The 25,187-nt window shown below is 51.8% G+C and overlaps 3 protein-coding genes across 10 annotated transcripts; all 3 read right to left on the bottom strand.

Moving 5' to 3' along the window:
• TSTD1 (thiosulfate sulfurtransferase like domain containing 1) lies at positions 1,286 to 2,761 on the bottom strand. Of its 2 annotated transcripts, XM_018046395.1 has the most exons (4): positions 2,610 to 2,761; positions 2,288 to 2,410; positions 1,568 to 1,727; positions 1,286 to 1,480 (listed from the first exon to the last, which is right to left on the bottom strand). In XM_018046395.1, exons 1-4 carry the CDS (start codon positions 2,683 to 2,685, stop codon positions 1,429 to 1,431), a joined length of 411 nt encoding a protein of 136 aa, XP_017901884.1. In that variant the 5' UTR covers positions 2,686 to 2,761; the 3' UTR covers positions 1,286 to 1,428. The 2 variants fall into 2 exon arrangements, with proteins under 2 accessions (XP_017901884.1, XP_017901885.1); XM_018046396.1 differs by lacking the exon at positions 2,288 to 2,410 and having other exon boundaries at positions 2,610 to 2,709.
• Positions 1,286 to 8,740, bottom strand: USF1 (upstream transcription factor 1). 6 transcript variants are annotated; one of them, XM_018046393.1, is made up of 14 exons: positions 8,609 to 8,740; positions 6,656 to 6,748; positions 6,232 to 6,281; positions 6,003 to 6,087; positions 5,541 to 5,642; positions 5,110 to 5,305; positions 4,774 to 4,861; positions 4,577 to 4,635; positions 4,338 to 4,432; positions 3,958 to 4,086; positions 2,610 to 3,749; positions 2,288 to 2,410; positions 1,568 to 1,727; positions 1,286 to 1,480 (listed from the first exon to the last, which is right to left on the bottom strand). In XM_018046393.1, the coding sequence occupies exons 5-11, from the start codon at positions 5,637 to 5,639 to the stop codon at positions 3,660 to 3,662; spliced, it is 756 nt and encodes a 251-aa protein (XP_017901882.1). In that variant the 5' UTR covers positions 5,640 to 5,642; positions 6,003 to 6,087; positions 6,232 to 6,281; positions 6,656 to 6,748; positions 8,609 to 8,740; the 3' UTR covers positions 1,286 to 1,480; positions 1,568 to 1,727; positions 2,288 to 2,410; positions 2,610 to 3,659. The 6 variants fall into 6 exon arrangements, with proteins under 6 accessions (XP_017901882.1, XP_017901883.1, XP_017901876.1 ...); XM_018046394.1 differs by having other exon boundaries at positions 5,293 to 5,305; positions 5,972 to 6,087; XM_018046387.1 differs by having other exon boundaries at positions 5,972 to 6,087.
• ARHGAP30 (Rho GTPase activating protein 30) lies at positions 10,355 to 24,830 on the bottom strand. 2 transcript variants are annotated; one of them, XM_018046398.1, is made up of 12 exons: positions 24,412 to 24,830; positions 19,796 to 19,898; positions 18,000 to 18,144; positions 16,763 to 16,845; positions 16,536 to 16,643; positions 15,645 to 15,772; positions 15,303 to 15,474; positions 15,120 to 15,223; positions 14,964 to 15,041; positions 14,299 to 14,688; positions 12,983 to 13,077; positions 10,355 to 12,719 (listed from the first exon to the last, which is right to left on the bottom strand). In XM_018046398.1, the coding sequence occupies exons 1-12, from the start codon at positions 24,506 to 24,508 to the stop codon at positions 11,112 to 11,114; spliced, it is 3,111 nt and encodes a 1,036-aa protein (XP_017901887.1). In that variant the 5' UTR covers positions 24,509 to 24,830; the 3' UTR covers positions 10,355 to 11,111. The 2 variants fall into 2 exon arrangements, with proteins under 2 accessions (XP_017901887.1, XP_017901886.1); XM_018046397.1 differs by having other exon boundaries at positions 12,812 to 13,077; positions 24,412 to 24,781.

Consider the following 25,187-nt stretch of genomic DNA (forward strand, 5'->3'; position numbering starts at 1 on the left):
CAAGGAATTTCTTCAGAAACTTGAAAAAGCAGAAAACTGGGTCCATCTCTAACTCAACCTTCTCTTCCACAAATTAAGTAAAATTTTCTATAATCAGACTTAACACATCAGAACTGAGGGACTTCCCTGGTGATTCAGTGGCTAAGACTCCTGGCTCCCAATGCAGGAGGTTTGGGTTTGATCCTTGGTTAGGGAACTAGATCCCACATGTACTAATTAAGAGTTTGCATGCTTCAATTAAAGATCCTGCATGCCTCAATAAAGATTCAGTACAGCCAAATAAATAAATTAAAAAAAAAAAAAACTCTGACATTGAAATATTTAATAGGTCTGGAAAGATATGCATTTTAAACCATGAACCATGACAGAGGGAAATTACACACCTACTGTATAGTGTTGCATTCTGCCTCAGTGAGTATGTGCTGTTTCTGTTTTTCTTTTAAACCAATTAGATTTTGTTAAATCTACTGTGGGATCAAGGAACTGTGCTGGTAAAAACTCGGACCTCTTTCTGGTGGCACAGGAGGAGCTCCTCATACCTGTGATCTATGCTTGGGATTAGGGGTGGCATCCATTCCTTCACCCAACTGCCTGGGAGAACCATTTCATTTCCTCAATCCAGTGACAAAGTCTGAGGGACGTGAGGTTGGGGCTGGGGACCTGAAGACCTAGAGCAAGGGTACACAAACTTTCTATAAAGGACTAGATACTTCAAAGAATATATAGTTTCTGTTGCAACTATTCTCCCATTTTGGCACAGAAGTAGTCACAGACAATGTGTAAACAAATGGTCATGGTAGCAAGACCAAGTGGGGCCATAGTTTACTGACCTCTGGTCTAGTTCTGGCTCCTGACCGCCTATTAGAATTACTTGCTGCTGCTGCTGCTAAGTCACTTTAGTTGTGTCTGACTCTGTGCGATCCCATAGACAGCAGCCCATCAGGCTCCCCCGTCCCTGGGATTCTCCAGGCAAGAACACTGGAGTGGGTTGCCATTTCCTTCTCCAATGCATGAAAGTGAAAAGTGAAAGTGAAGTCACTCAGTCGTGGACCTTGTAAAACCAGGTAAAAACCCACCAAATCTGAGATGAGGCCCAAGTTTTTTTGTTTTTTTTTTTAAGCTACCAGGTGATTCTGGATTATAGTCTTTCAGCAAACTTCTGGGTGTTTTGGTTTCGGTTGGGGGGGCAGATGAATGCTGGAAGAAGGACCTAGGGCTGAACTGAAGTCTAGATTATGATTAGAACTGTTTTCAGTTCACCTGACAAATTAAGGGCTTCCAATACTTTGATTAAATGCTCTTTATTTGCTGCTTTTCGTGCACAGCGCCATAAGAAGTTGCTCAACCCAACAAGTCAGCCCCTTCATCACTCTTAGTTAAGGCGGCCACCGTCAGCGGGGAGGGAGCATCCAGTATGCCACATTCTACCTAACCTTCTTTCTGGAGCCATTCTCTATAGGCCCCTTCATAGTTCCGAGCCCTGTGAAGAAAAATAGGGGTGAGGGAAGGTCAGAGCCCAGGAGGCAGCCCTAGTCACCACCGCCCCGCGCAGTTACCAAGCCCATACCCTTTGTATCCAAGTCTCTGGGCCAACTGCGTGGCCTGCAAGCCCCGCTTGCCTATCTGACAGAAGAAGATGAGATTCTCTTCCAGTTTCGGCTTCTCAGCGGAGTACAAAGCCTTGAAAGCAGCTGGCTCCATCTGCAGGGCGCTTTCCAACTCTGACACTGGGAGGAGTCAAGAGGATACAATGGAAAGCCGGCAGTTGGGCAATCTCAGGTTCAGCGGTTGGGTCTGGAAGGACCGGTCCTGTGGTCGAACATATCTCCAAGGGGCCCCAGAACAACACATGGTGAGAACTCCTTCCCCCGCCCCCATCCACTTCGAGGACAGGATACGTCCTACCTGCACTGGTCAGCCAAACCAACTCTGAATGGAAGCCACTTCCCTAGTTTGTGAGGAGGCGCGCGCGGGCAAACTCAGGCATCCAGCTTTGGGGAGGTCAAGTGTGTGAATCTGGCCTGCCCCTTCCTCATTGCCTGCTACCCCCTCAAACTGGAAGGGCCAGCTCCGTTGCCAGGATCCGCCTCCCATCAACCCTTCTTAAGGGAAGTTTGGGGGGCGGGAGCCACAGGAATACCGGACCCCTGTAACCAGTGCCTTCCCACATCATCCTAAATGAGGTCCTATTAGCTAAGACCCTCCTAAACTGTCTCCAGTCCACTACCAGGGCTTCCCCACCCCCCTACATCCCCTCACCCCCACCCCACCCCCCTCAATCCCGTACCCGGGATGTTGAGAGCCCCAGGGATGGTTCCAGCCGCCGCCTCCTCCCGGGATCTCACATCAAAGAGCCGAGCCCGGCCGGAGGCTAGAAGCGAACGGAGTTCAGGGAGCGAGACCGTAGGCTCTGAGGAAGGGGCACGCGAGCTTTGAGGGAAGCAGGACTGCCGCCAGCTCGCCTGCCGCCGGGGCCCCCTCACCTGGCAGCGCCCCTCCGCCACGCCCCTTCGCGCCTCCCTCCGCGTACTCCTCCACCCGGGCCGTTCCAAGAGCTCCTAAGGCCACAACTTGCCCTAGAGCGGATCCCAGGTCTCCCCTACAGGTACCTCCAGCCATGGTGCGCACCGCAAATGTGAGAATCAGGAACTTGGCCCCAGCCCGCCCCCTGGGAGCCGGCAGCATCTCCCCCGCCCTCCCGAAGCTGCAGCTGAGCTGAGACCGACCGGAACCGGAAGCAAAGGCACCGCCTCCCGCACAGCTCCCGCGGCACCTGCTCCCGGTGCTCCTAACGCGCTCGCTAGAGAAACCCTCGCGATTGTGGGCGTGGACGGCCAACGACACGTTGGCCTGGCCCAAGTACTAGGACTCATTGTCGTAACTATAGGAGCTCCGATACCTCACCCAACTTGACCCAACCCTTACTGGTCAAAGCAGTGTGTTCCCTCCCTCCCAGCCTGGAGCGCACAAAGGGAGGAAGACCCAGAGACAGTCATGGCTCTGAACATTTTATCTTACAAAAAAAGAAAAGAAAAGAAAAAAAAAAAAATACCGTCCCCACAATGGGGTAAGGCCCCCAGTGGGCCCTGCCTCCTGTTCTCCCTGGTGCCAGAAACCTGCATAGGCCTCAACTGCTTGCTGGCCAATCTCCTCTTCCTGGAGCAGCAGCCACTGCTAAGCCTCTGATCCCCACTTCCTGCTAAAGCCTGTTCCCCAGAGTCCTGAGGACCACATTCGAAATCCAGGGAAAGGAAGAACCAGTGGGAAGCGCCAGTCCTGGGGCAAGCCAGAACACTGCTTGTCAGCAGACCCTCTGCTGGCACTTTAAGCAAGCACGGGGCAAGCCCCCCAGTTTAGTGTCCAGTGTCCAGCATGGAGACAGCACATGCATTGTGCAAGAGGAGCACAAGGGCCCAGGGGCTGCATGGTAGGGCTGGTTGGGCGAGACTGTCGGTGCACACCCATGTGTGTGTTTCACACCACTGCAGGCTGCTAGATCACAGGGCCTTAATTCAAAGATATGCCTTCTGAACTCCCCCCAGTCCCATGCCAAATGTGGGCAGTGAAGGAAAGGGGCACGGGGTTATTAGCCTGTGGCTCCTGGGCTATCTGAAGTTCTTGGAAAGGGGCTGTAGAGCTTAGAGCCCAAGTCCCCAGAGTTAGTTGCTGTCACTCTTGATGACAACCTCTACTCCGTGGTGCCGCAGCTGAGCTCGTAGCAGCAGATTCTTGTTCTTAAGATCTTCTACCTGGACATGGGAAAGAGCAGCAAGGGAAATAGGTAGAAAAGTTAGCACATCCAAGTCTCTGAACTTAGGCAGACACCCACCAGTGACGAGGTAAAGATAAAGCTCTCTCTATGGAAAACAAAATAGGGAGTCCTGAGCTGGGTTGGTCGCTAGGGAGGTCGAGGACAGCTGTCCTGAGGCGGGGTGGGGCGGCGGGGGCGGGTCTGACCTGCTGTCGAAGCACATCGTTGTCCAGCTGTAGTTGGTCAAGCCCCTGCAGTTCTTCAGACAACCGGTGGTTACTCTGCCGAAGTTCCTGGATATAATCACAGGCTTTGGATAGAATTCCACCTTTACTCTGTTAAGAAAAAGCCAACAAAATAAGGACTAGGATATAAAAATACCTGGCTTGCTTTCCAAAAGCATGTTCACACTCTGGGCCTCATTTTCCCTTAAAGGATGGTGAAATAACATCTCCCAGGGATTCAGGAACCTCAGAGACAGACGGGAAAGAGCTACCGCCATGTGTGCCCACTGTCTACCATTTCTGGAAGCAACACCAGGAGACAGAATTCAGGCATCCTGCCACTACCAGGGTCTTTCCATGACCTGGCCAGACTTGGTGCTCTCCATGGAGCAGTCTGGGATGATCTTGGACAGCTGTACGATCCAGTTGTTAATCTTGTCTCGGCGGCGGCGCTCCACTGTGGGGCAAGTAGAGGACAAGGTGACTTGGGGAGAACTCACCAAAGGCCCCAGGGTAAAATCACCTAACCTCTCCCTTCAACATCAGAGAGGTCCCCAATCCCACCAGACAGCATCAAGCTTCACATGTGGATCGTGCCTACCTTCATTATGCTGAGCCCTGCGTTTCTCATCCCGAGTTGTCCGGGGAGCTTCTGACTTCCTAACAATAGAGCCCAGGGTGGCCAGAGTGAGGCAAGGTCAAAAACTGAGATTGGAGTCTGGGGTGAGGAACTGCACGAAATCTTTGGAAAGAATCAAGACTATTCCTGGTAACTGAGAAAAAACAAGGGTTACTCACGGGGAATAAGGGTGGGTCCTGGGGGCAATAGAGCGCTGGCTTCCTCCCTGCAACACTTCCTGTGGTGACATCATCACAAAGAACTGACCTGTGAAGATTCAAGGGAGGTTCCGTCAGGACACAGGACTAGGACCCTCACCAAGTTCTAAGGACAAGGCCCTGGGCTCCTCCTCTAAAACAAGACACACTGCCTCCTGCTGGAAGGGCAGCCCCAGACACTGCCTGCCCAGGTCTTAGTGATCATTAAGGGATCACAAGTAAAGGCCCACTGCCCACCAGCCATGTCCCACAGCCTATCCTAGCCCCTCCAGCCAGCATCCTCACATAATATCTCACCAGTGCCAGGAGGGGTCGCCTGCCCCAGTAGTGCCTCTGAGCCCTGGGTAGTAACAACAGCTGCTGTACTCCCCGATGTGGTACCCCCTGCCCCATCTCCCACTGCAGTGCTGGGGAAGTAAGTATAGTGCGTCTCAGCAGCTGTCCCCTCTGTGTCAACTGCATCATCACTCGTGAACGCACCCTGGATCACGGCCTGGGAAGGGGAGCAAGACAACAGAGACAAGTGACAGTCAGATACTTCCCATGAACTACTCTGCAGCTCTATCTCTTGTGAGGAGACAGGGAGAAACATCCAGAGAAGAGTCTAGTGCTTTGGGTCAAGGCAGCCCCAGATGTCACACTATCCCAAGCCATACCCATCCTATTAGTTCCCTTCTTCATCTTACTACTCAGAGCTCAAGTCCCCTCTGCAGCCCATACCCCTGTACCTGGGTCATGGATTGAGTGGCAGGGTAGCCACTGATGGCACCAGTCCCCTCAGTCTGGCCATCCAGCTGCCCTTCAGACACCTGGATCACCCTGTACATCACCTGGATTCAGAGAAGAAAGAAAGAACAAGAGAGTAAGTGCTAGGGACTCCAGAGCCCCTCATAAAGCTTCTCTTGGATAGGGCCCCCCAAAAAGAATCCTTCAGAGACATATACTTAGCCATTTCCCATCCTCTTCCCATATAGTGGTTTCAGCATAGCCCCCACCCCATACTGATCTCTACTGTAAATCTCACGTTCCAACTCCCACCCTCCAATTAGTCCACATCTTCACCTCATCCTCCAAACCAAGTCTCCCCATGACAGGTTCAATCACCTCCCTCAATCCCAACCCCAGGTAACACTTGCAGCCACCTGGCGCCCTCCCTTACCTGGCCCCCATTTTCAGTTCGGAAGACGTACTTGACGTTGGGGTCAGGGAAAGTGGCAGCTGACTGGATGCTAGCTATAGCCACACTGGTGGGGTCCTCCCCAGTTGCCACTGCACCTGAATTATAAGGAAAAAGTCTGTGAGTTACTGCTTTTCTCCCTCTGTTGCACTTGTGTGTCATTTAAAAGGAAAAGGGTACACAGGTGATAGGCCCATGGGTTGCGGGGCAAGACCACAATGGGCTGTTGGCCTCCCACTCACCTTCCTGAATCTGCACCGTCCCCTCTTCGGTTTCTGCTGTTTTCTGCTGCCTGTTTGTGAAGGGACAAGAGGAAGAATAAGGGAAAAAGTGAATGAAAAGCTCACTGGCCCAGTAACATATGGCTCCCAAACTCATTGGCATTCCCAACAGATGCTAGGGGAGGTTAGAATAACCAGAGCTGGTATTTACTTAGCACTGAGCCAAGCATTTAACAGGCAATATCTTATTTAGTACTAAGAACAGCAATTATGAGTAGGTAGCACTACTTGCATTTTATAAACAGAAAACCAGATCACATAGCTAGGTGATATAGCTGGGACCTAAACTGAGGTCTGCCTGACTCCAGAGCCAGTGCTCCTAGCCATTCCGCATTCTCCCAGGCCTCCCATCTCCCATTCCAGGCCCTACCTCTTCTTCACTCACCCCTTCATCTCTCTGTGAGGGGGCACATCCGAGGAACTGGTCCTTCTCTGGAAATCTTCGTATCTCCTGCCTCACAGGCCTGAGTGCTAAGTCCTGGTAGAAATCAGGGAGTCTAGTGAGTCTAGGAAACTGAAAGCTCTCCTATTTCTAGAACCTAGGCTCCATGAAGACACATCCAGGAACATAACCAATCTTCTGCAGGGGACAACCAGCTTTCTCCATTCGGATGCTGAAGGCTGCCTACAATGACTGAAAAAGCAATTCTACAAATAATGTTCCTTGCCTCTCCAATTCTCACTCCATCTTCTGATGGAGAGGGGATAATTATACTGAAAGACTGAAAAACAACATATTTCTGGATGGATCATTATGAAAGCTATTATGATCTGCCATATCGGGATTAGGAAGGGCCATGTTTAGACCACAGCTATCAAAAAATACAGGACCATAGACCCTGATGCTTATTCCAGTTTCTCAGGCACATATACTGAACACCAAGAAATTCCTGTCCTCAGATCTAGGAAAAGAAAACCTCCAGAACCATAAAGGCCAGACTTGGCCCTTGGGCCCCATTCTACTGATCTGGCTGTTGTTTGGGGAAGTCCAGATATAGGTCATTCATTAAAAAGACCTTAAAGCCCTAGTGTATCATCTTCAAGCCCCTACTATTTTATTCACCAAGCCTTCCTGTATAACAACATAGTTGCTCAAATGTTGCCATGACAACTCCAAATCAACTGAACCCAGCAAGAACGGAGAAAACTCTAGGGTTCGGAAAGAGGAGACAATGGGGGAGGAATCCATCAACAAGGTGCCTGCCTTAAGGCCCTAACGGGCGTGGGGGGGGTTTTGGGATGGGGGGACGGGCTAGGGGTGGGGGGAGACGGCTGGAGGGCGGCGGGAGGTGGGCAGGAAAAACAAAGGAAGGCGCCTCCAGAAGGAAACAGCTATACAGCGTAAAGCAATAAAATAATCTCGACAGGAAAGGGGTAAGGTTTTTGTAAATTCTCTACCCATAAGGTCCCCCAAACCTTTATCTTCAGCGGATGAGTCATGGAAAGCTTGTATCCAAAGTGTTAACCCCCAAAAAAGGAACTGAAAGTGAAACCGTCCAGAGGAAGTAGCGCTGCAAGAAGATCCCAGTCCCTAAGGGGGAAGTAGGACCAGAGTTTCAAGACCACCTACCGCTCCATCCTCAAACCTGCGGAGGAAATGCCCCTCTGAAGCTTGCAGCACTGACAGCAAAAGGAAGCAATCAAACAGAGGGCAGAGTACAAGAGGCGTCTCTATGCCACAGCTGTCAGCCAGGAGCAGCCTCTGAGGACAATCAGCAACGGGGTCAGGCTACCTATTCAAATCTTAGTTGGACATCCGGAAGCATTTCCTGAGCTTTAGGGGTATGCAACACGGAAAGTGAGCTAGGATGTTGTGGCGTGCACGCTCCGGGAAGGAGGGCCCTGAAAGAGCTTAGCTAAGTCTGGACACAAAGGGAAAAATCAAGTCCGCAAAGAAGTCAAGCACCTAGACCTCGCCTGAGAATGCGGCGTCTCCCTGCGGGCCCACCAACCAGCAGGCGTTCAGCAGCTGAGCTACGGCCAGGCGCGAGCCCAAGGGCCCGCGCGGTGACCCGGCTAGCCCTGCCGGGCTCACCCCCAGCCCGCGCTGCTCCTCAGAGGTAGGGAAGGACGCCGGGGGCTCCGCTAGCCCTGCGGTCTCCGGCCCAGCGGCCCGCGGCTGGCAGCGCAGGAGGGCGGGGATGTGCGCGCCCGGGGGCGGGGAGTGAGTTCGGCCCACAAAGCGGGTAGGAGATAAAGAACTGGGCACGGCCCCCTCCCTCAAAACAAAGACTTCCGCCCCAGGAGTTCCTGAACCTAAAAAACGGAAACAAAATCAAAGCTGCTATGCGTCGCCGGCTCACCCAGTCTCCAGACTCCCGCTATGTCCTGCACTCACCGGCCAAAGCCGCCGCAGCCGCCGATCTCCCCCGACCGTGTTCTCCCTCTCCGGACTCGGGTATCTCCAGGGACAGCTGATCATGCGCACTCCCGGCCCGCCGCCATGTTGGTGAGGGGCGGAAGTGTCTCTCTCGACCCACCCAGCCGTCTCTGCCTCCGAGCCGCCCGACTTCCGTTCCCTCCATGTTGCTGAGGGTTTGGATGCGGGCTCGTATAGGGCGGTGCTGGTACTGGGAAGAAACAACCCTTTGGGGTCCTGGGAGAAGGACACTGAAGTCCAAGTGGCTTTAGGCAAGAACGGGAGAAGGACGATTAACTTGGTGCTACCATTTATCTGTTGGCCAGGGCCTTTTTAGTTCCAGAAGTGAGCTTATATCAAAAGACGGACATCAGATGGAGGCAGAGGCGCTGTCTTTAAAAAGAGCTATTTGGGAGGGCATCTTGAATCAGGCCACCTATTTGAAGTTTCCTATTGGCTATAGACATACATAAATCTGGATATGCTCATGTGTATTAGTGTTAGCCGGGCTTCCCTAGTGGCTCAGCGGTAATGAATCCTCCAGTGCAGGAGACGTAAGTTCCATCCCATGGTTGAGAAAAATCCCCTGGAGAAGGAAATGGCAACCCACTCCAGTGTTCTTGCTTGGGAAGTCCCATGGACAGAGGAGCCTGGCAGGCTACAGGTCGTGGGGTCGCCAAGAGTTGACAGGACTTAGCGACTAAACAGCAACATTAGCCTTTGTAGTCACTCAAGACCCCGAAGGCGTCTAGTTTTTGTGTCTCAGTTTCTGTGAAAAGTGTCTTAATTCCCATTCTTTTCAGTCAGGACCTACCGTTAACGGATTTGAAGTAGTGTGGTGTAAGGGAATGAGTTCAGACCCTGAGCCAGACAATTTTGGGTCTCAGACCTACCTCTGCCACGTGTTCGTTCTGAGACCTTTGGCAAACATTTTGACCTGATTAACTTTTGTTTCCTCGCCTGCAAAATGAGATACTAGAGACTTCCCTGGTGGTCCAGTGGCTAACACTTTGTGCTCCCAATGCAGGGGATGCCAGGTTCCATCCTTGGTCAGAGAACTAGATCCCACATGCCACAAGGATGCATTCGCAGGCAGCAACAACAACAAAAAAAGCCCACATGCTGCAACTAAGATAGAAAATCCCACGTGCTTCAATTAAGACCCAGTGCAGCCAAATAAAACTTTCTTTTTTTTAACGGAGATACCAGTGCCAACCTTATAGAATTATTAGGTGGACTGAAAATTAAGAGCATAGATTCTATGCACATAAGATACCTAGCATTACTGGCATATAAAGAGTATTATGTAAATATAAGTTTCCCTTCCTCATTTCCTGACCACCATGAACCCAGCTCTAGTTTCTAGCTGTAGGTCTCCACCACGACAATTGAGGAAGAACACCCAGACAATAAAAACAGATTCGAACGCAATGTTTGACCAAACATGAAAATATAACTATGCGTGCCAAGTCACCTCAGTCATGTCTGACTTTGTGACCCTGTGGACTGTAGCCTGCCAGGCTTCTTAGTCTGTTGGATTCGCCAGGCAGAAATACTGGAGTGGTTTGCCATTTCCTCCTGCAGGGGATCTTCCAATCCAGGGATGGAACCCCCATCTCTTATGTATCTTGCATTGCCAGGTGGGTTCTTTAGTACTAGCACCACCTTGGAAGATATGGTATCTGTCATTCAAGACTTTAGTAAGAGGAAAAAGAAATCACACTATTTATCTGTAAAAATACAGCATTTATTCTGAGATATTGCCCCTTGGGACCTGTGGCCCCCACCTGTCCAGAGAAGCAATCCCAGAGCCTGAGTGACGCCATCCCTCTTCCCTAAAATAGGAAGTTATTCCCAAGGAGAAAGAGGCCAGAGAGATCTATATAAGACCTCGGTTCCTAGAGATCCAGGGAGGCAGAGGGTTGGGGAGCTAGGAAAGGAACTAGTCCCACCAACAAATACTGTGTATTCAAAGAGTTTCCTGGACATTTTTCTCCTAATCTGGAGTTAATAGGAGCAGGAGGTATCCAAGGGACCAAGAGTAGAACAAGGATAGGTAACCTCTAAAAGTGTTTGTGTGTAATAGGCTCCAATCTGGCCCTGACCCCGCTTCTACTCTGGACTTCCACGAAGAGTTCATTGCCTCAGAGGAAGGCAGGACCTCAGCTGGAGTTCCCCCTTCATTCTTCACTTTGAGAAACAGTTAGGTTTTCCACCTACTCTTTGTTCCCTTTGGCCAGTGACCCCTCTCTCTGGGGACAGGATCTTGGTGACTTTCTCAGGAATCTCCTAAGGGATAAGTGCTTTGTGTCTGAGACAAGCTCAGGTAAACAGACCAAGACAGTGCTTCCCACAGTCAAAAAGAGAAGCTGGAGGGCCAAAACCTATAGAGTTGGGCACTACAGCTGCTCAGGCTGCAGATGAAACAGTCCAAGACCCTGGAGGCAGCTACTGTCCCTTATGCCCAGTGCTCTTGTCCTAATTACAGTCCCTCACCTTTCCCAGAGTTAGCCTGTGTTTCGAATGCATACGATCGTCGCTGGGGGGACATAAGGGGTTCAGGAGGTTGGGGTTCTCTGGGGGGCAGGCTAAACCGACTCCGGGGTCCAGACCCATCTGTACCCTCAGCTGGGATCTCCAGGCAGCTAAGGGGCCGGGGAGTGTAGGCAGGGATCAAGCTATAGGGGGAGGTTTTGGGGATGAGGCTGTAGTCCCCAGCACCAGTACAAGTCTGGGTCCGCCGAACTGCCTGAGCTTCAGTCCTCTGGCGGTCCCGGGCCAGGGCCACAGCAGCATCAAAGGAAAGACTACCCCCATTCCTCCAAGAGGAGCGGGAGGCTCGGGAGCCCCAGGGCCTGTCCCCATCGAGCCGGCCAGGCTTTGGGCATGGGTTTGCTGGTGCCACGTGGATCTTGCCACACATTGCACTGGGCATCTTGGCAAACTGTGGTTTGGGGGGCACCACGGGCACAGAGCGGACCTGTTGGACCTGAACAAGGGTGGAAGCCAGGCGCATGCCCACACCACCAGCTGAGCCAAGGGGATTGGGCTGCCCCTCAGGATCCATCTCCTCTGGCCGAGGTGGCTGTGGGGCTGCCTGTTCTGTCTCAGAGGACTGGGAGTTGCCCTCTTTGGCACTGTCAACCTCCAGGGCCTCGACCTGTGGCCCTTCAGGGAGGGAACCCTCTTCTCCACGTTCACCTCCAGCTCTCTGGTCTCCCTCAGCTTCTCCGTGTCCACACTCCCCTCCCTTGCTGACCTCCCCTGCTCCTCCTTCAGCTGCTGCTTCTGGGATCCTGCTGTCTTCACCATCTCCTTGGTCTTCTCCTGCCTCTTGACCCTCATCTCCCCTTTGTCCTTTGACCTCATCTTCTCTGCCTCCTTCAGCCTCTTGTTTGTGTACAACTTCCCAGCTCTCTTCAGCAATTCGGTTTTCCTGGGCCTCATGCTCTGAGTCCTTTCCAGCTGCTCCCTGGGCTTCGTCTCCTTCCTCAGCACCTTCCTGTCTCTCCGTCTTTCCTTCCTTCCCCTTGTCTTCAGCCTGCTCTCCTCCAGTTTCTCCCACACCCTTAGCTTCCTCCGTTCTCTCACCCTCCTGCTGACCTTTGGACTCCTCTCCCGTGGCCTCTGTCTCCTCTATCTCTTCCCCACATCCTTCTTTCAAACTGTCAGTCACCTTCTGGCTCCCCTCAGCCTCTGCTCCTTCCTCAGTGGCCTCTCTGCCCTCCACGCCACTCTCTGGCCTCCCCTCAGCCTCCTCGCCGGTGTCCCGTCTGCTTCCAGGCTCCCCCTGGTCCTCTCCACCTTCACACGAGGCTTGCTCGCCCTCAGCCTGTCCTGAAGCCTCCTGTCTTCCAGACCCTGCCACCTTTTCCTCTTCACTGCCTGGACCTTCCCAGCTTGGGAGTTTGGGCTCCAGAAGGGGACTAAGGTCATCATAGGCACTCAGGAAGACTTCCTCCCCGCTTTCCTCCTCTGTTTCAGGCCTGGGGCCAGGAGAGTCCAGGGAACAGCAGCTGGGAGCCAGGACAAACTGTGCCTCATCCAGGGACAGGTCATCCAGGGGCGGCTCCACAGAGAACTCCTCCACCTGTAAATACAGCATCATGGCTTAGGACTCGGTGGCCCTGTCCACCCTCTGGGTTCCTTAACACCCCCAAACCCAGCACAGCGCCTCCTTACCTGAGGCCCAACTCCCAGGAGCTCCTCCAGGTAGCCCATCCCAGGGTCTTCCTCCCCAGGGGAGAAGGCTGCTCCTGCTGGTCCTGCCTTGGCCACCTCCCCGTCCTCCACCCCCACCCACTCAGGTTCTGAGCTGCTTGAGTCCTCTAGGAAGGAGAAGGAATCCTGCACCTCCTGGGACAGGCAGTCCTCCAGGGCAGGGGCCACGTCCACTGGGCACGAGTCAGCCGAGGGACCTGGGGCTGGACTTGCCTCCAACTTCTCATCTGTTGGGAGAGAGAGAGTCCCAGGAATACTAAGGTCAAGACCAGCTCTGACCATTTCCAAGGTCAGTCTTCCTAGCACTGCTTACAGTATGGGCCCAACATTCCCAGCATAGATGCTTCCTGTGGCTAGTCCTCTCTGACCAGTATCCCTAACTATTGGCTTATGGCCGCCTTTTAGAGCTCCTGCCAGGCGCCAAGCACTGTGCTGTATGTTTTATAACGCATTGCTTTGTTTTCTCCACAAGACAACTTTATAATGTCAGGTACGTATCCCCATTATATATATGAGGAAGTTGAGACTCAGAGAAATGTGTCCCAGGTCACACAAACAAGTGGCACAGCCCAGATTTGGACCCCAGTCTGCTTTACTCTGCAGTCAGTATCCTTACCCACTACCCAGTGCTGCCTCGGTACTTCTCATTATTGACACTTAGGAACTGGAGTCAGAGCACAGATCAGATTCCAGCTGTGCCACCTCCTACCAAACTGCTTAACATAAGTCTCAGGTTCCACTGCTGTAATGTAAGGACAATAACAATACCTGAGTCAACACTATGAGAAAATGAAACGAGCTAATGCCTTCAAAGTCCTTAACAAAGCATATTATAAGCTCTCAACTAATGTTAGCTATTCTTATTCATGTTGTTATTACTATTTTTGTGATGCACGGGCTTAGTTTCCCTGAGCATGTGGAATCTTTCTGGAGCAGGGATTGAACCCGTGTCGCCTGTTAATGTGTCTGTGCTCAGTCGTCCAACTCTGTGCAACCCAATGGACTGCAGCCTTCCAGGCTCCTCTGCCCATGGCATTTTCCCAACAAGAATACTGGAGTGGGTTGCCATTTCCTTCTCCAGAGGATCTTCCCAACCCAGGGATCAAACCCAGGTCTCTTGCGTCTCCTGCATTGGCAGGCAGATTCTTTTCCACTGAGCTACCTGGATAGCCAACTATTATATCTTCCTACTTTGTACTTAGTAATCCCTATTGTGTATATCTGACACAAATCCCCATTCTTGGGTGTGTCAGTGATCTAAGGCTGCCAGAGAGCCTTTCTACGTGAAGCTCATACAACCTAATAACATTACTGGATTCCCTCAATCTTGAATTTGAAAAGGCAGCTAAAGATAACTACCCACAGTCCAGGGCAGATTCCCAGCTTCAGAGCCTCAGCCTAGAGTTCTAGTCCCTTCTCCCAGCCCTGGGCAATCCTTGGGTCCTCACCTGGGGGGCCAGGGCCAAGGCCAGGGCCAGGACCGGGGCCACAGGCAGGGCTTGGCCGAGGCTGTGGGGCAGGGCGTTCAAGACCACGGGCAAGCCCCGCCAAGATGTTGTTTGAGGATATGTTGAGCATATTGCTGATGTGTGCTGGGAGGTTGACATCGTAGGGCTCTGAGATATGAACGCCAGCACGGCGCTCTGCATGGCTGCTGCCCCCAGCACGGACTGCTGACCGCCCAGGTCGTGGTGTGCCTGGCTCGGAGCTCGTGCCACCCAGCGCCTCTGGGTCGGGCTCCTGCTCACACTCTGCCGCTTCCATGGACTCATTCTCCAGGCTTTCCGTCAGCAGTGGGCCTGGCCGAGGACTGTTGGATCCGAGCAGCCCCTCTGGTTCTGTGGGGGAGAGAAAGGTAGGCCATAACCTCAGCCACAAGGGGCCTGGACACACCTCAGAAAGGCTCTGGAGAGTGCCCTCTGTTTTGTCTATAGCCTGGAAGGCACCAGGCGCAGCTTCCCTTAGCCACCACTGCCAACCCTTCACAACCAGATGAGCAGAGATCACCCCACCAACACATACTTAGGAACGCCCTCCCCTCCCTGGAGATGGAGTCACTGGCCATCCCTACCCATCCTCCCCCACACACATACGAGTGCACACCTATACTCACCATCACTAACCCCAGCCACAGCACTCAGTGAGTCCATGCTCTTGGCTGGCCGCAGAGTCCCCTTATCAGATTTGTCCTCTGCAAGACAGGCATGTGCATAGAGCCAGGACTTAGTGCACCCTCAGCAGAACTCCCCCTATACCTCCGCAGACTTACCCCTGTCCTCAGCCCCCCGTGGAAGTTTGCGTTTGGTCTCATGGCCAGAGCGACCCAGGTTGAAGATGGATCTCCACTTCCTGACCTTCAGAGACCCCTTCCTCCTGGAGGGAATGGAGAAATCACTGCAGGTGGAGCCTGACGTTCAATGCAGGGGAGAAGGGCCCAGGAAGAAGGCCTTACTTGTGCTCTGCAATCTCTATGATGGTGTGGTAGGGCCGCATCTGAGGGGGGCCGTCACCAGCCTGCAGGATGCTAGGCAGATTGTAGGGCAGGGACCGTGGCATAAGGTCCTCAGGGCTGCCTGACACCCGGGCCCCTGCAAGTGATCGCCATCCACTTTCCACTTCACTACCTAGGAAAAGAAAGAGGAATTGGCCAGCCCGGAACAGAAAGAGGGCTTCAGGTACCCACCTCCTCACTGCATCCTCCCACTCACTACCTACCAAGGTAGGGTAACTCTCTAACTCTGATGTGACTCCCCAGGCAGAGAGTGGTGATGTGAAGGGTGGGAAGGACACTGACCAGAGAGTGCAGCACCCCCAAAAAGCTGGTCCACATGCGTGAGGATGAACTCAACGACGATGGACTGCACACGCACCTCCATGAAGGCTGCCGTCCCATTGAAGCCTGAGGCCTCTATGTCCTTAGACCTGTGGAGGTGTGGAGTTATGCCCTGCAGCCCCACCGCATTTCCCCATTCAGATTCTCCCTAAAAATACCTTACACCCTTTCCTCTGAATGCCATTAAACCCATTCCATCTCTTAATCAACATGCGTGATTCAAGTCTCAAATGGCCATTTCCTCCGGGAAGCTTTCTTGGACACCCTCCTCAGGATATTAGTCTCTACCTCCTCTCCCCACCAGGGTGCCTGTGCATAACAAATCTCAGGACTTCTCATAGTCTACCGTGCACCACAGGGAGTGACATGCAGACCACTTCTCCAAGATATTTGCTCAACAAACATTTGACAAGGCCCATCGCACCCCCACCTCTCCCCAACCCCCACAGCTCCCACACTCTGCACTGCCCCATCTCCTGTCCTGCTCCAGCCCCTGAGCTAAATGACCACAGTATAAGAAAAGATAAAGGCCCAGAAATTCCCTGGTGCTCCTGTGGTTAGGATTCTACCCTTCCACTGCAGAGGGCACAGATTTGATCCCTGGATGGGGAACAAAGACCCTACATGCTACTCAGTGTGGCCAAAAATAAAACACAAAGGCCCCGTCCTTAGGGACTTTACTCAAGCTCAGAGAAAGGGCTCCCATAGGTGAGCTCCAGATCACACCGTGTAATCCTGAGCCTTCCTGTTCTCGCTGGGTGAGAGCCCTCTCCAGTACCACACAGCCACACTCCATCCTCAAGCGGCTCCCCAGAGGCTAGGCTCCGCCAGGATACCCACACACGCACCCACCTCAGCAGGTTGGGGGCCCACACGATGGCCAGGTTGCGCGCGTGCATGTTGGTCTGGGCGCTGAATGAGGCCATGTGCACCAAGTGCCTCATGAGGAACTCCAGGGTCCTGCAGAAAGGAGGCGTCATGGGGCAGAGCTCACACAGGGTGGGGGCCGGAAGAGAAGCGACGAGTCAAGGCCCCAGGTAAAGAGAGCGCCTGGGCTTAGTGGGGGGAGCCCCACACACCTGTAGTTGGGGACTGGAAGTTCTTGAAGCACCTCTAGGATCTTGACCAAGCGCTCAGGTTCCAGTTGTACTGCCACAGCCTCCTGGTTGGGAGCAAGGGGCAGGAGTCGGTGGCCCGGTGCTGCCCCAGCGGCCTCCCCAGAGCTCTGAGCCAAACTCTCAGAAACAGTCTGTGCTCAACCCCACACCGTGCCCCAACCCTGGATCTTCGAAGCACACTGGAGTAGCAGACAGAACTTGGGTCCCACAGAGAGCTGTCACTGCCTCTTGGCTATGCCACTTAGGGCTGTGTGACACTGAGCAGCTCCCTGTCACCTCTCTGCCTGAGTGCCCTCATCAGCAGTGTTCTGGTACTGGAAAACACTCGGGGTTTCATCCTGTGGGCGCGTCAGGGGCCATGGTTTATTTCAGGGCGTCTGGGAAGGCCTATGCCCGCTCAGCCTGGTCTATTTGGGCTGAATGGCATGCCCTGGCTGTTCAGGATCTCTACATGATGTCATGCTCAATAAAATGCAACTTAATTTAAAAGCGTTACTCAAGGCATTTCCCTGCAGTGGTTAGGAAGTTCTCACAGTCTAGGGCCCCGTTTCAATCACTGGTCGGAGAACTAAAATCCCATAAGCTAGAAGGTGCAACCAATAAATAAATAAATACTTTTAAAAATATAAGTAAAAATGTTACTCAGTTCAAGATAGCGCTTCTGCCATGTATTTTCTTTCCCTTTAAAACATTATTTATGTATTTGGCTGTGCCAGGTCTTAGCTGTGGCATGTGGGATCTAGTTCCTTGACCAGGGATTGAACCCTGGCCTCCTGCATTGGAAGCGGGAGCTCTAGCCACTGGCCCACCAGGGAAGTCCTGTCATGTATTTTTTTTATTCAAGAGATGTTCAACACACAAATCACAGTTCACAGAAGGGCACATTTGAAAAACATTTGGCTTCCTGAAACTGTTCTCATTCTCTGAAATGTAGGGAAGCTCTGGTCTAGGTGATTTCCAAGGGCTTTCCAGCGTCTGCTCTCCCCGTCTGCCCCTGCACTGTGTGGAGGCCTTGGGGAAAAGAGGGACGGGGGAGGGCGGAGACGGCAGGACCAGGAGACTTGTAGGGAAGGGTCTTGTCGTTTCCATGTGGTCTCCCTATTCCATGCGGGATCCCTAGGACTCTGTCTGGCATTAGACTCATCTGGGATGTCGCATCAGAGCGGCCACCCTCAGCCTTCTCTTCCATTCAACTCACAGCAAACTTGTCATAGAGCCGGTAAGTGAGCAGGGGGTCTGGCAGCTCCCTGAAGTAGGCCTTGCAGAGGGAGGAGACACAGTGAATGTCCTGAAGGTAAACATCTCGCCGCAGGTCTGGCTTCCGTTCAGCCTCAAATTCCTGCCTGGGGAGGTGCAGAGTAGTCAGGAGTGGCAGGGTCTGGGGCAATGTGGGGAGAGGGGGAGCTATAGAGATGGGCTCCAGGCAGGGTCGAGGGCCAGTGTGTATGAAACTTGGAAGGAAGAGCTTGGGGTGTGTAATGCGCATGAGGCAGCAAGCTTAAGGCATTGTTCTTGTCAACATGCAGAGTGGATGTGAGGTGGGTGAGTGGACCTATGCATGAACAGGGATACATGTCAGGATGTAGAGAAGGTGTGAGCGGCAGCATAGGGGTACGTAGGAGTCAGTAGAAGTGGAGGAATGAGCCTAAAATCTGTGTTTCTGGCTACGTGCCAAGATGGATGCGACTAAGTCTTAGAAGGAAACGTAAGTGTAAATCTTCATGACCTTGGACCTAGGCAACAGTTTCTTGGATATGACACCAAAAGCACAAGCAACCAAGGAAAAAAATAGATAAATTTAACATCAAAGTTACAAACTATTGTATGAGAAAGGACACTATCAAGAAAATGAAGAAAACCCACAGAACAGGAGAACATAGTTGCAAGTCATAGATTTAGTCAGTATCTAATATTCAGAATTCATAAAGAACTCCTACAACTCAAAACAGACAAATAACCTTTTTTTTTTAATGAACAAAGTTTAAGAATAGACATTTCTCCAAAAATATACAAATGACTAATAAGCACACAGAAAGTATTTGACATCATTAGCTATTAGGAATATGCAAATATAGATGAAATATCACTTCACACAGTAACAAATGTTGACAGGGATGTGGAGAAATTGGAACCCTCATACGCTGCTGGTAGGAATGTAAAATGATGCAACTACTGTGGAAAATAGTTTGACAGTTTCTTTAAAAGTTCAACATAGAGTTACCATACGACCTAGCAATTCTACTTTTAGGTATATACTCAAGAGAATTGAAACCATATGTCCACACAAATACTCGTTCACAAAACGTTTATAGCAGCATTAATCATAACAGCCAAAAGGGAGGAACAACCCAAATAGCCATCAACTGATAAATGGGTAAACAAGATGTGATAACACCACACAATGGAATATTTTTCAGCCATAAAAAGAAATGAAGTACTGGTGCATGCGACATGTATGAACCCTGAAAACATACTAAGTGAAAAAAAGCCAGCCATAGAAAGTTCCCATTATATGATCTCATTTATGTGTAATGTCCGGAATAGGCAACTCCATAGACAGAAAGTAGACTCGGGGCTGGGGGAGAAGGGACATGGGACTGTGGGTATAGGGTTTCTTTGGAGGTGATGCTCTGGAATTAGACAGTGGTGGAGGTTGCCCAGCCTTGTAAATATACTAAAAACCATTGGATTTTACGTTTTCAAATGGTAAATTTTATGGCCTGTGAATTATATCTAAAGCTGTCTTTAAAGCTGGGTGGGTACACGTGGGAGTGGAGGAGTGGGTATATGTGTGCCTGCGCGTGTGCACACACATGCGTCTGTGCAGGCTAGCCTGTGGGAAGTGTGGGGCATGGTGTCAGCCTTTCCTGAGGAGACTGGAGCTCCTCCCTTGGACAGTACCTATCACCTGTGTTTCCTTCTCCCCAGTTCCCCTCACCCCTCTGGCTTCCTGGCCTCATGGCCGCAGAGCCCTCCCCTCACTGCCTGACTCACCGGAGCTTCTGGATGTTGGAAGAGACCCCTGAGAGGCGGTAGATCCCGTCCACCACGCCATACTCCTCCACAAACTCTGCACAGCTCCTTAGCACCTGGGGCACTGGGGACACAGAAGGGGAGAGAAAAATCAGAAGGTCTGGGAGATCAGAGATCCCAGAGCGTCTGAGAAATGGACACACCAGGGAAGGGGGTTGGGGAGATAGAAGGCAAAACTCATGGAATAAACACTTGTCAGAAAGATTCTTGCAGGATATCAGCTCCAGCCTGCCAACCTGTTATAATCTCTCTGCCCATTGGTTCTAGAGTCTTGGCATAAATTCCCCCAGTGAGGGTGAGATCACTGCCTCCCCAGACTTCCCATTCCCATTAGAATGTTCTGCCTTTATTGACCTGAAATTTCTCTCTCTGTAATTACTAGTTGCTACTACAAAATTTTTAGAGGGACAGCAATGCAGTTGGAAGAGGTAAAAAACTGGGCTTCAAAGTGCATTTACTGACACTCTACAGAAGTGAAAGGAGCATTAATTCTTCCAACCAGGATGGAACAGAGCTGGTGGGCATTATTGTGAAGCACCTCCTCTGGTTAGTGAAATGTACGGATGTTAGGTCTGTCATAGGAAGGTACACAAAATTGTAACAGACCTTCAAATTGGTCCCTTCAGGAGAAAAGCACCTATGTGCCAAGCATTGTGCATTAGACATGGAAACAGAGGATCAAAGAAGTAATAAGTGCCCAGTATCAACCTGATAGAGCCAGAATTCAAATCCAAGAATGCAAAAAACTGTGTTATTTCCCCCTGCCTTGGAGCCTTCCCCAGTTACTGGACTGTAAGCCCCTTAAGGACAAGATCTAAGTGTGACCCATCTTGCTTTCCCTCATCTTATCTGTCATGGTGTCTCAATCATGGGAAAACCTCAAAAACCATGCATTGAATCTCATCTCCACAAGGCTCAAAGGTATTTTTCTAAAGCACTTCCATGCTTGAAATCCTTTGCTACATATAGACTCTGCTCCACCCCAATCTTCAATGCTTAGCTTACGAACACAGAATAAAATAAAAACTCCTCAACAGGTATACTGCATGAGACCCTTCACAAACCAGATCCAACTGCCATCCAGCCTTACCAGTTCCAGCCAGACCCCTCTCCGCCCGCCGCGCCCCCCCCCCCCCCCGCCCCCAGTAAATCCTATGGTCCAGCCCTTTGCTGTTCCTTGAACAAGCCTTGGTACCATCACTCATGTTTTCCCTTGCTTGGAATGCCTTCCTCTCTGTCTCTGCCTGGTGAATCCCTATGCATTCCTCAAAACACACCTCAGACATCACTTCCAGTTCTGAACACTTTGCTGATTATCTGTTTTCTAGTTCCCACGGTCCTTTGTTTATATCTGTACTATAGTACTTATTGTACTTTGTTATGATTAGTATATTTTGTATCTATACCTTCTGACAAATAGTAACATCCTCCCCAGCATCTAGCACAGTGTTGAAACAGAGCAGGTGCTCAACAGATGTTTATTAAATTACTCAATGAATTAGTCAATGAATTGGAGATTTAATAGAGAATATTGCCTAAGACAAAACACTGGGCCCAATTAACTGAGACTCAGCAGAGAAAATCCTGTCTTGTGTGTGTCAGAAAAAGATGTGCTTCTCCTAAGCCACCTATATTTTTCATGTGGGCGTTATGAATTTTATATCTGATTATGTTTACCTTTTTTTAAGTGTCAGGAAGCCCATATCTTGGAACCATATGGAACTACTTGAAATGCATTTCTGGGCACTGAGCTCACCCTTCTTGTTTTCCCTTCAACTTAATTCCTTCAGTCATTTATTCTTTTTATTTGGCGTTTTGGAAGTCATCCATCCCAAGCTCATTGTGGAATTAAGTAAGTTAGAAATACAGAAGAAAATAATAAATCCATCAAGCACTATTTTGAACCCTCCTTGTATGACCTGGTGTCCACACCCTTTACCCTCGTGCACCCCAGAATGAGGACTTGGGTAGGAGAAGGAAAGCACCAAGGCTGCACATTTTTTTTGAAGGCTGCAAAATTTAAGGAAGCACTCACTCTTAGGGTCATGCCAGAGCCAGCTGTGCACATAAATGATCTTGAGAGTGAATGCCTCCTTAAGAAAGAGGCACCTAGGGCACTTGCCTGGCCCTGAGCGTGAGAGCTTCCTTAAATTTTGTGCCCTAGTCACTTCTCTTGCCTCATCTTAGTCCTGGCCCTGCAGTTCGACATCCATCGCTTCAGGATCTGGGCTCATTTGCCAGGGTCTCCCAACCTCAGGTTCCTGAATGAGGGGCAGACCCTCCTCATTCAAGCTGTCGCTCTTCTCTAATGCTAGCCCAGCTCTTTTAGCCATCACTCTGTTAACTCATAAATCGTTTGCTGTCACCTAAATCCCAAGCTCTTTTCACATGAACTGCAACCAAGTCAGGTCTTCCCCATCCTTCTCTGTTGATTTTTGAACCTCCAGAGGAGGCCGTGAAAGAAGACGTTCGAGAGCCTCAGGAGCCAAAGCCATAGGGGAAATGGGTCAAGGAGATGGGGGAGGAGATAACAGGATCAGAGTGATGGGGGAGTCAGGGAGACAGAGATAAGAGAAATGGGGTCAGAGATGAAAGACTCAGAGTTGGGGTGGTAGAGTCAAAGAGAGTCAAAGGGTAGGTCAGGGAGGAGGGCCTTAAGCTTAGCAACCTGGAGAATCAGAAACCTGAGCGAGGTCTCAAAGAGTTAAAGTTTAGAAAAAGGAAGAACTCAACACACATAAGGGCTTAGGAAGGAAGAGACCTATCTGAGGCAAAGAGCTGGGAGAGGTTGCTGAAATGGAGCAGAGCAGCAAGGATTTGGGAACCCAAGATAATCAGGATAAATTAACCAGAAACACAGCTTTCCACTGGCCTGGACTTTCACTTTTGCTGGGTCTTAGCTTAAAGAGAGAAGCCGATTATGGCTTCTCTCTATCCTTCAACTTTCCACCGGTCTGCGCTAGGAGGAGCTGGAGGGATGGGGGAAGGCTGCGCTGCTGCCCTGCAGCCTAAGATTCTCCTCCACTCTTGGGTTCAGATGTGGCTTTGGTGAAGGGCAGGAGGTGCTTCTCTCTCTCTCTGTGTGGGATTCATTAGGATCTGGACCCAGCAACCTGTCTGTCCCTTTCAGAGAACATGCCCCGCACCATCTGAGGCCAGGAAGGTTACAGGAGTGGGATCTGGGTTGGCTGTGGGGTCAGCATTTCAACAGGAGGTTGGCAGCGGGTCCACAGGGAAGGACTGTGCCAGGATGAGGAGGCTGAACCGAGGGTTTGCAGAGAACTAGAAGAACATCAGACCCAGCTAAAGCATGTGGCCCTCGGCCAAGAGCCATCTTTCTCAAGATTGTGATTCCACTTGTTAGCCCTGCGCTGGCTGCTGGGCTCTGCCCCGTGAGAAGAGAAAGGTGCAGAGAAACCACTTCAGCTGTTGTACACCCTTCCTGGGGGCCCGGGTTTTCCCTTAAGTGAGGCCTGTGGGGATGGGGGCCTCTAGGGGAGGAGAAAAGGGGAAGGAGGCGTCTGGAGACACAGGGGCGGGCCTAAGAGCAGGAAATGAGCTGGGACCCACTGCAGGCACCACAGCCCAGAGCAGAGAGGAGGACAAAGAGGAAATGACAGATTGGGGTGGGGTTGGGGGGGGGGCGATAGAAATCGTGTCCTTCTTTGGGAGGAGCTCAAAGTACCAAAAAACAAGCTGGGCTGGGCAAGTCAGAATATATGCATTCAATTCCAAGTCAAATCCAGAAATGTTTCTGAGTGTCTACTCCACACCAAGCATAGTTGGGGGCCAGTGTTGTTCTGGCCCTGCTGGTTCCCAAGCCCCTCCTAGGCAATCCAGGGAGGGTGCTGTCCCCGGGCAGTCCTCATGCTCACCTTTCTTTGTACCCTCCACCCCCACCTTCAAACCAGGCTCAGGCCATCCCTCCTACTCTTCTGGTGTTCCGCATTTTAGCAGCTTCTCGCCTTACCCTCCACTTTGAACCTGCTTCTCCTTTACACAGGGAAAACCAGAGAATCACAGAGACTGGGGAGGGGACCACCCCTACCCCACATCTTCACCTGTGGCCCAGCAAGGCTGCAAAGAGACCAAAGGCCTGTAACCTCTTCTCCTCCAACCAGGAAATCCCCATCCTTCCCATGTACCGCCCGCACCCTCTCCAGGGGCCCTTCTACGCCTTCTTTCATTCAGACCCAAGGACTGTCCATGCTCCTCAGCCGCTCATTTTCTGACCCTGTCCCCTCAGCCTTCCCCTCCTGTCCCACAGCTGTCATCTTCTCCCCGCTACTTCTTCTCCCTCTCCCGGGTTTCCAGTCTTTCCACCTTCTCAAGTGTCCTCATTCTCATCCCCAGGCTCTTCACCCTAGGCGGCCCCACGGAAGACCTCCTCAGTCTTCTTCACCGAGCCACATTTCCGGCTCTGCCTGCGCATCAGCCTCCTGGGGGTGACCCCATGCCTCTGCCCCTTCTCCATGAGCTCCCGGAAAAACTGCTTCTGTACCCTCAAATTCGACCAGGCTGGAGAAGCCCCGTGCCTCTGCGTCCACCCAACAGCAGCTCCGGGCTGGCCTCCTTACCCTCCTGGCCTGAGTGCTGCAGGTGCTGCTGCAAGTCACACCCAAACACCCGCTCCTTTGAGCTGCCCTTCTTCTTTCCTTTCTGCCGAGACTTCATGGCCGGAGCCCCAGGGCCCTGGCCCAGCCACCTCGGTCCCCCAAGACCTTCGCCCTACTAGTCCCCCATGGGATCCCAAGCCAGCCTCTGGGCTTGGCCTGGCCCCAGGGGGGCAGGGCTCAGAACTGGGGGTGGAGGGTGGCCTGGGCAATGGGCAGCAGCTCCTGCCTCTGGGGCCCCGGCCACACGGAAGTAGCTGTGGAAGAGGAAGCTGCTAGGACCCCGGCAAGAAGCTGTGTCTCGTGGCGGAGACTGGCACTCGCCCTTCTCGCCCTGCTCAGCCCTGGGGCGGCAGGAAGCCGTGCAGCTCCTTAAACCCGCTTCCTGTTAGAGCATCTTTGCAACCACAGGGCTGGGGTGGGGGAGGTAGCTGACATTCACATCCTCACCCATTGCTGGGCCTCTGCTCATTGGTCAAGAGGAGGTGATGTCAGAGCCCTTGGGTGGGGTGGTAGCGCCTGGGGCACAAGCAGGTGACTGGCACTCCTAGAGACCAGAATCCTGGGGTCTGAGGTTGATACCCCAGAACTGCCTGGGAGCAGAGCAACGCAGGGCTGTGCAGGGCACACTAAGGAGGCAGGAGGCCCAGCCTCCGACTCCCACACGCCTGCAGTGTCATTCGAGCCACATCACCGTGCTAAACCTCGGTTTCCACACATGGGAAGAAATGAAGAGAAGA

The sequence above is a fragment of the Capra hircus genome, chromosome 3 (assembly GCF_001704415.2).
Source record: "Capra hircus breed San Clemente chromosome 3, ASM170441v1, whole genome shotgun sequence".
NCBI classification, from domain to species: domain Eukaryota; kingdom Metazoa; phylum Chordata; class Mammalia; order Artiodactyla; family Bovidae; genus Capra; species Capra hircus.

What these genes read in the sequence shown, in the direction of transcription:
- TSTD1 (XM_018046395.1), bottom strand. Translation starts at nt 2,685, where the DNA reads ATGCTGCCGGCTCCCAGGGGGCGGGCTGGGGCCAAGTTCCTGATTCTC. An exon ending in GGTGCGCACCATGGCTGGAG is followed by an intron (nt 2,411 to 2,609) that starts GTACCTGTAGGG and finishes CCCCTTCCTCAG; the next exon opens with AGCCTACGGTCTCGCTCCCT. An exon ending in TGGGGCTCTCAACATCCCGG is followed by an intron (nt 1,728 to 2,287) that starts GTACGGGATTGA and finishes GACTCCTCCCAG; the next exon opens with TGTCAGAGTTGGAAAGCGCC.
- USF1 (XM_018046387.1), bottom strand. An exon ending in GACGGTGCAGATTCAGGAAG is followed by an intron (nt 6,088 to 6,231) that starts GTGAGTGGGAGG and finishes CTTATAATTCAG; the next exon opens with GTGCAGTGGCAACTGGGGAG. An exon ending in GAACTGAAAATGGGGGCCAG is followed by an intron (nt 5,643 to 5,971) that starts GTAAGGGAGGGC and finishes CTCTGAATCCAG; the next exon opens with GTGATGTACAGGGTGATCCA.
- ARHGAP30 (XM_018046397.1), bottom strand. Translation starts at nt 24,508, where the DNA reads ATGAAGTCTCGGCAGAAAGGAAAGAAGAAGGGCAGCTCAAAGGAGCGG. An exon ending in TCCAACATCCAGAAGCTCCG is followed by an intron (nt 18,145 to 19,795) that starts GTGAGTCAGGCA and finishes GCACCTCCCCAG; the next exon opens with GCAGGAATTTGAGGCTGAAC. An exon ending in CCTTGGCCCTGGCCCCCCAG is followed by an intron (nt 13,078 to 14,298) that starts GTGAGGACCCAA and finishes CTCTCCCAACAG; the next exon opens with ATGAGAAGTTGGAGGCAAGT.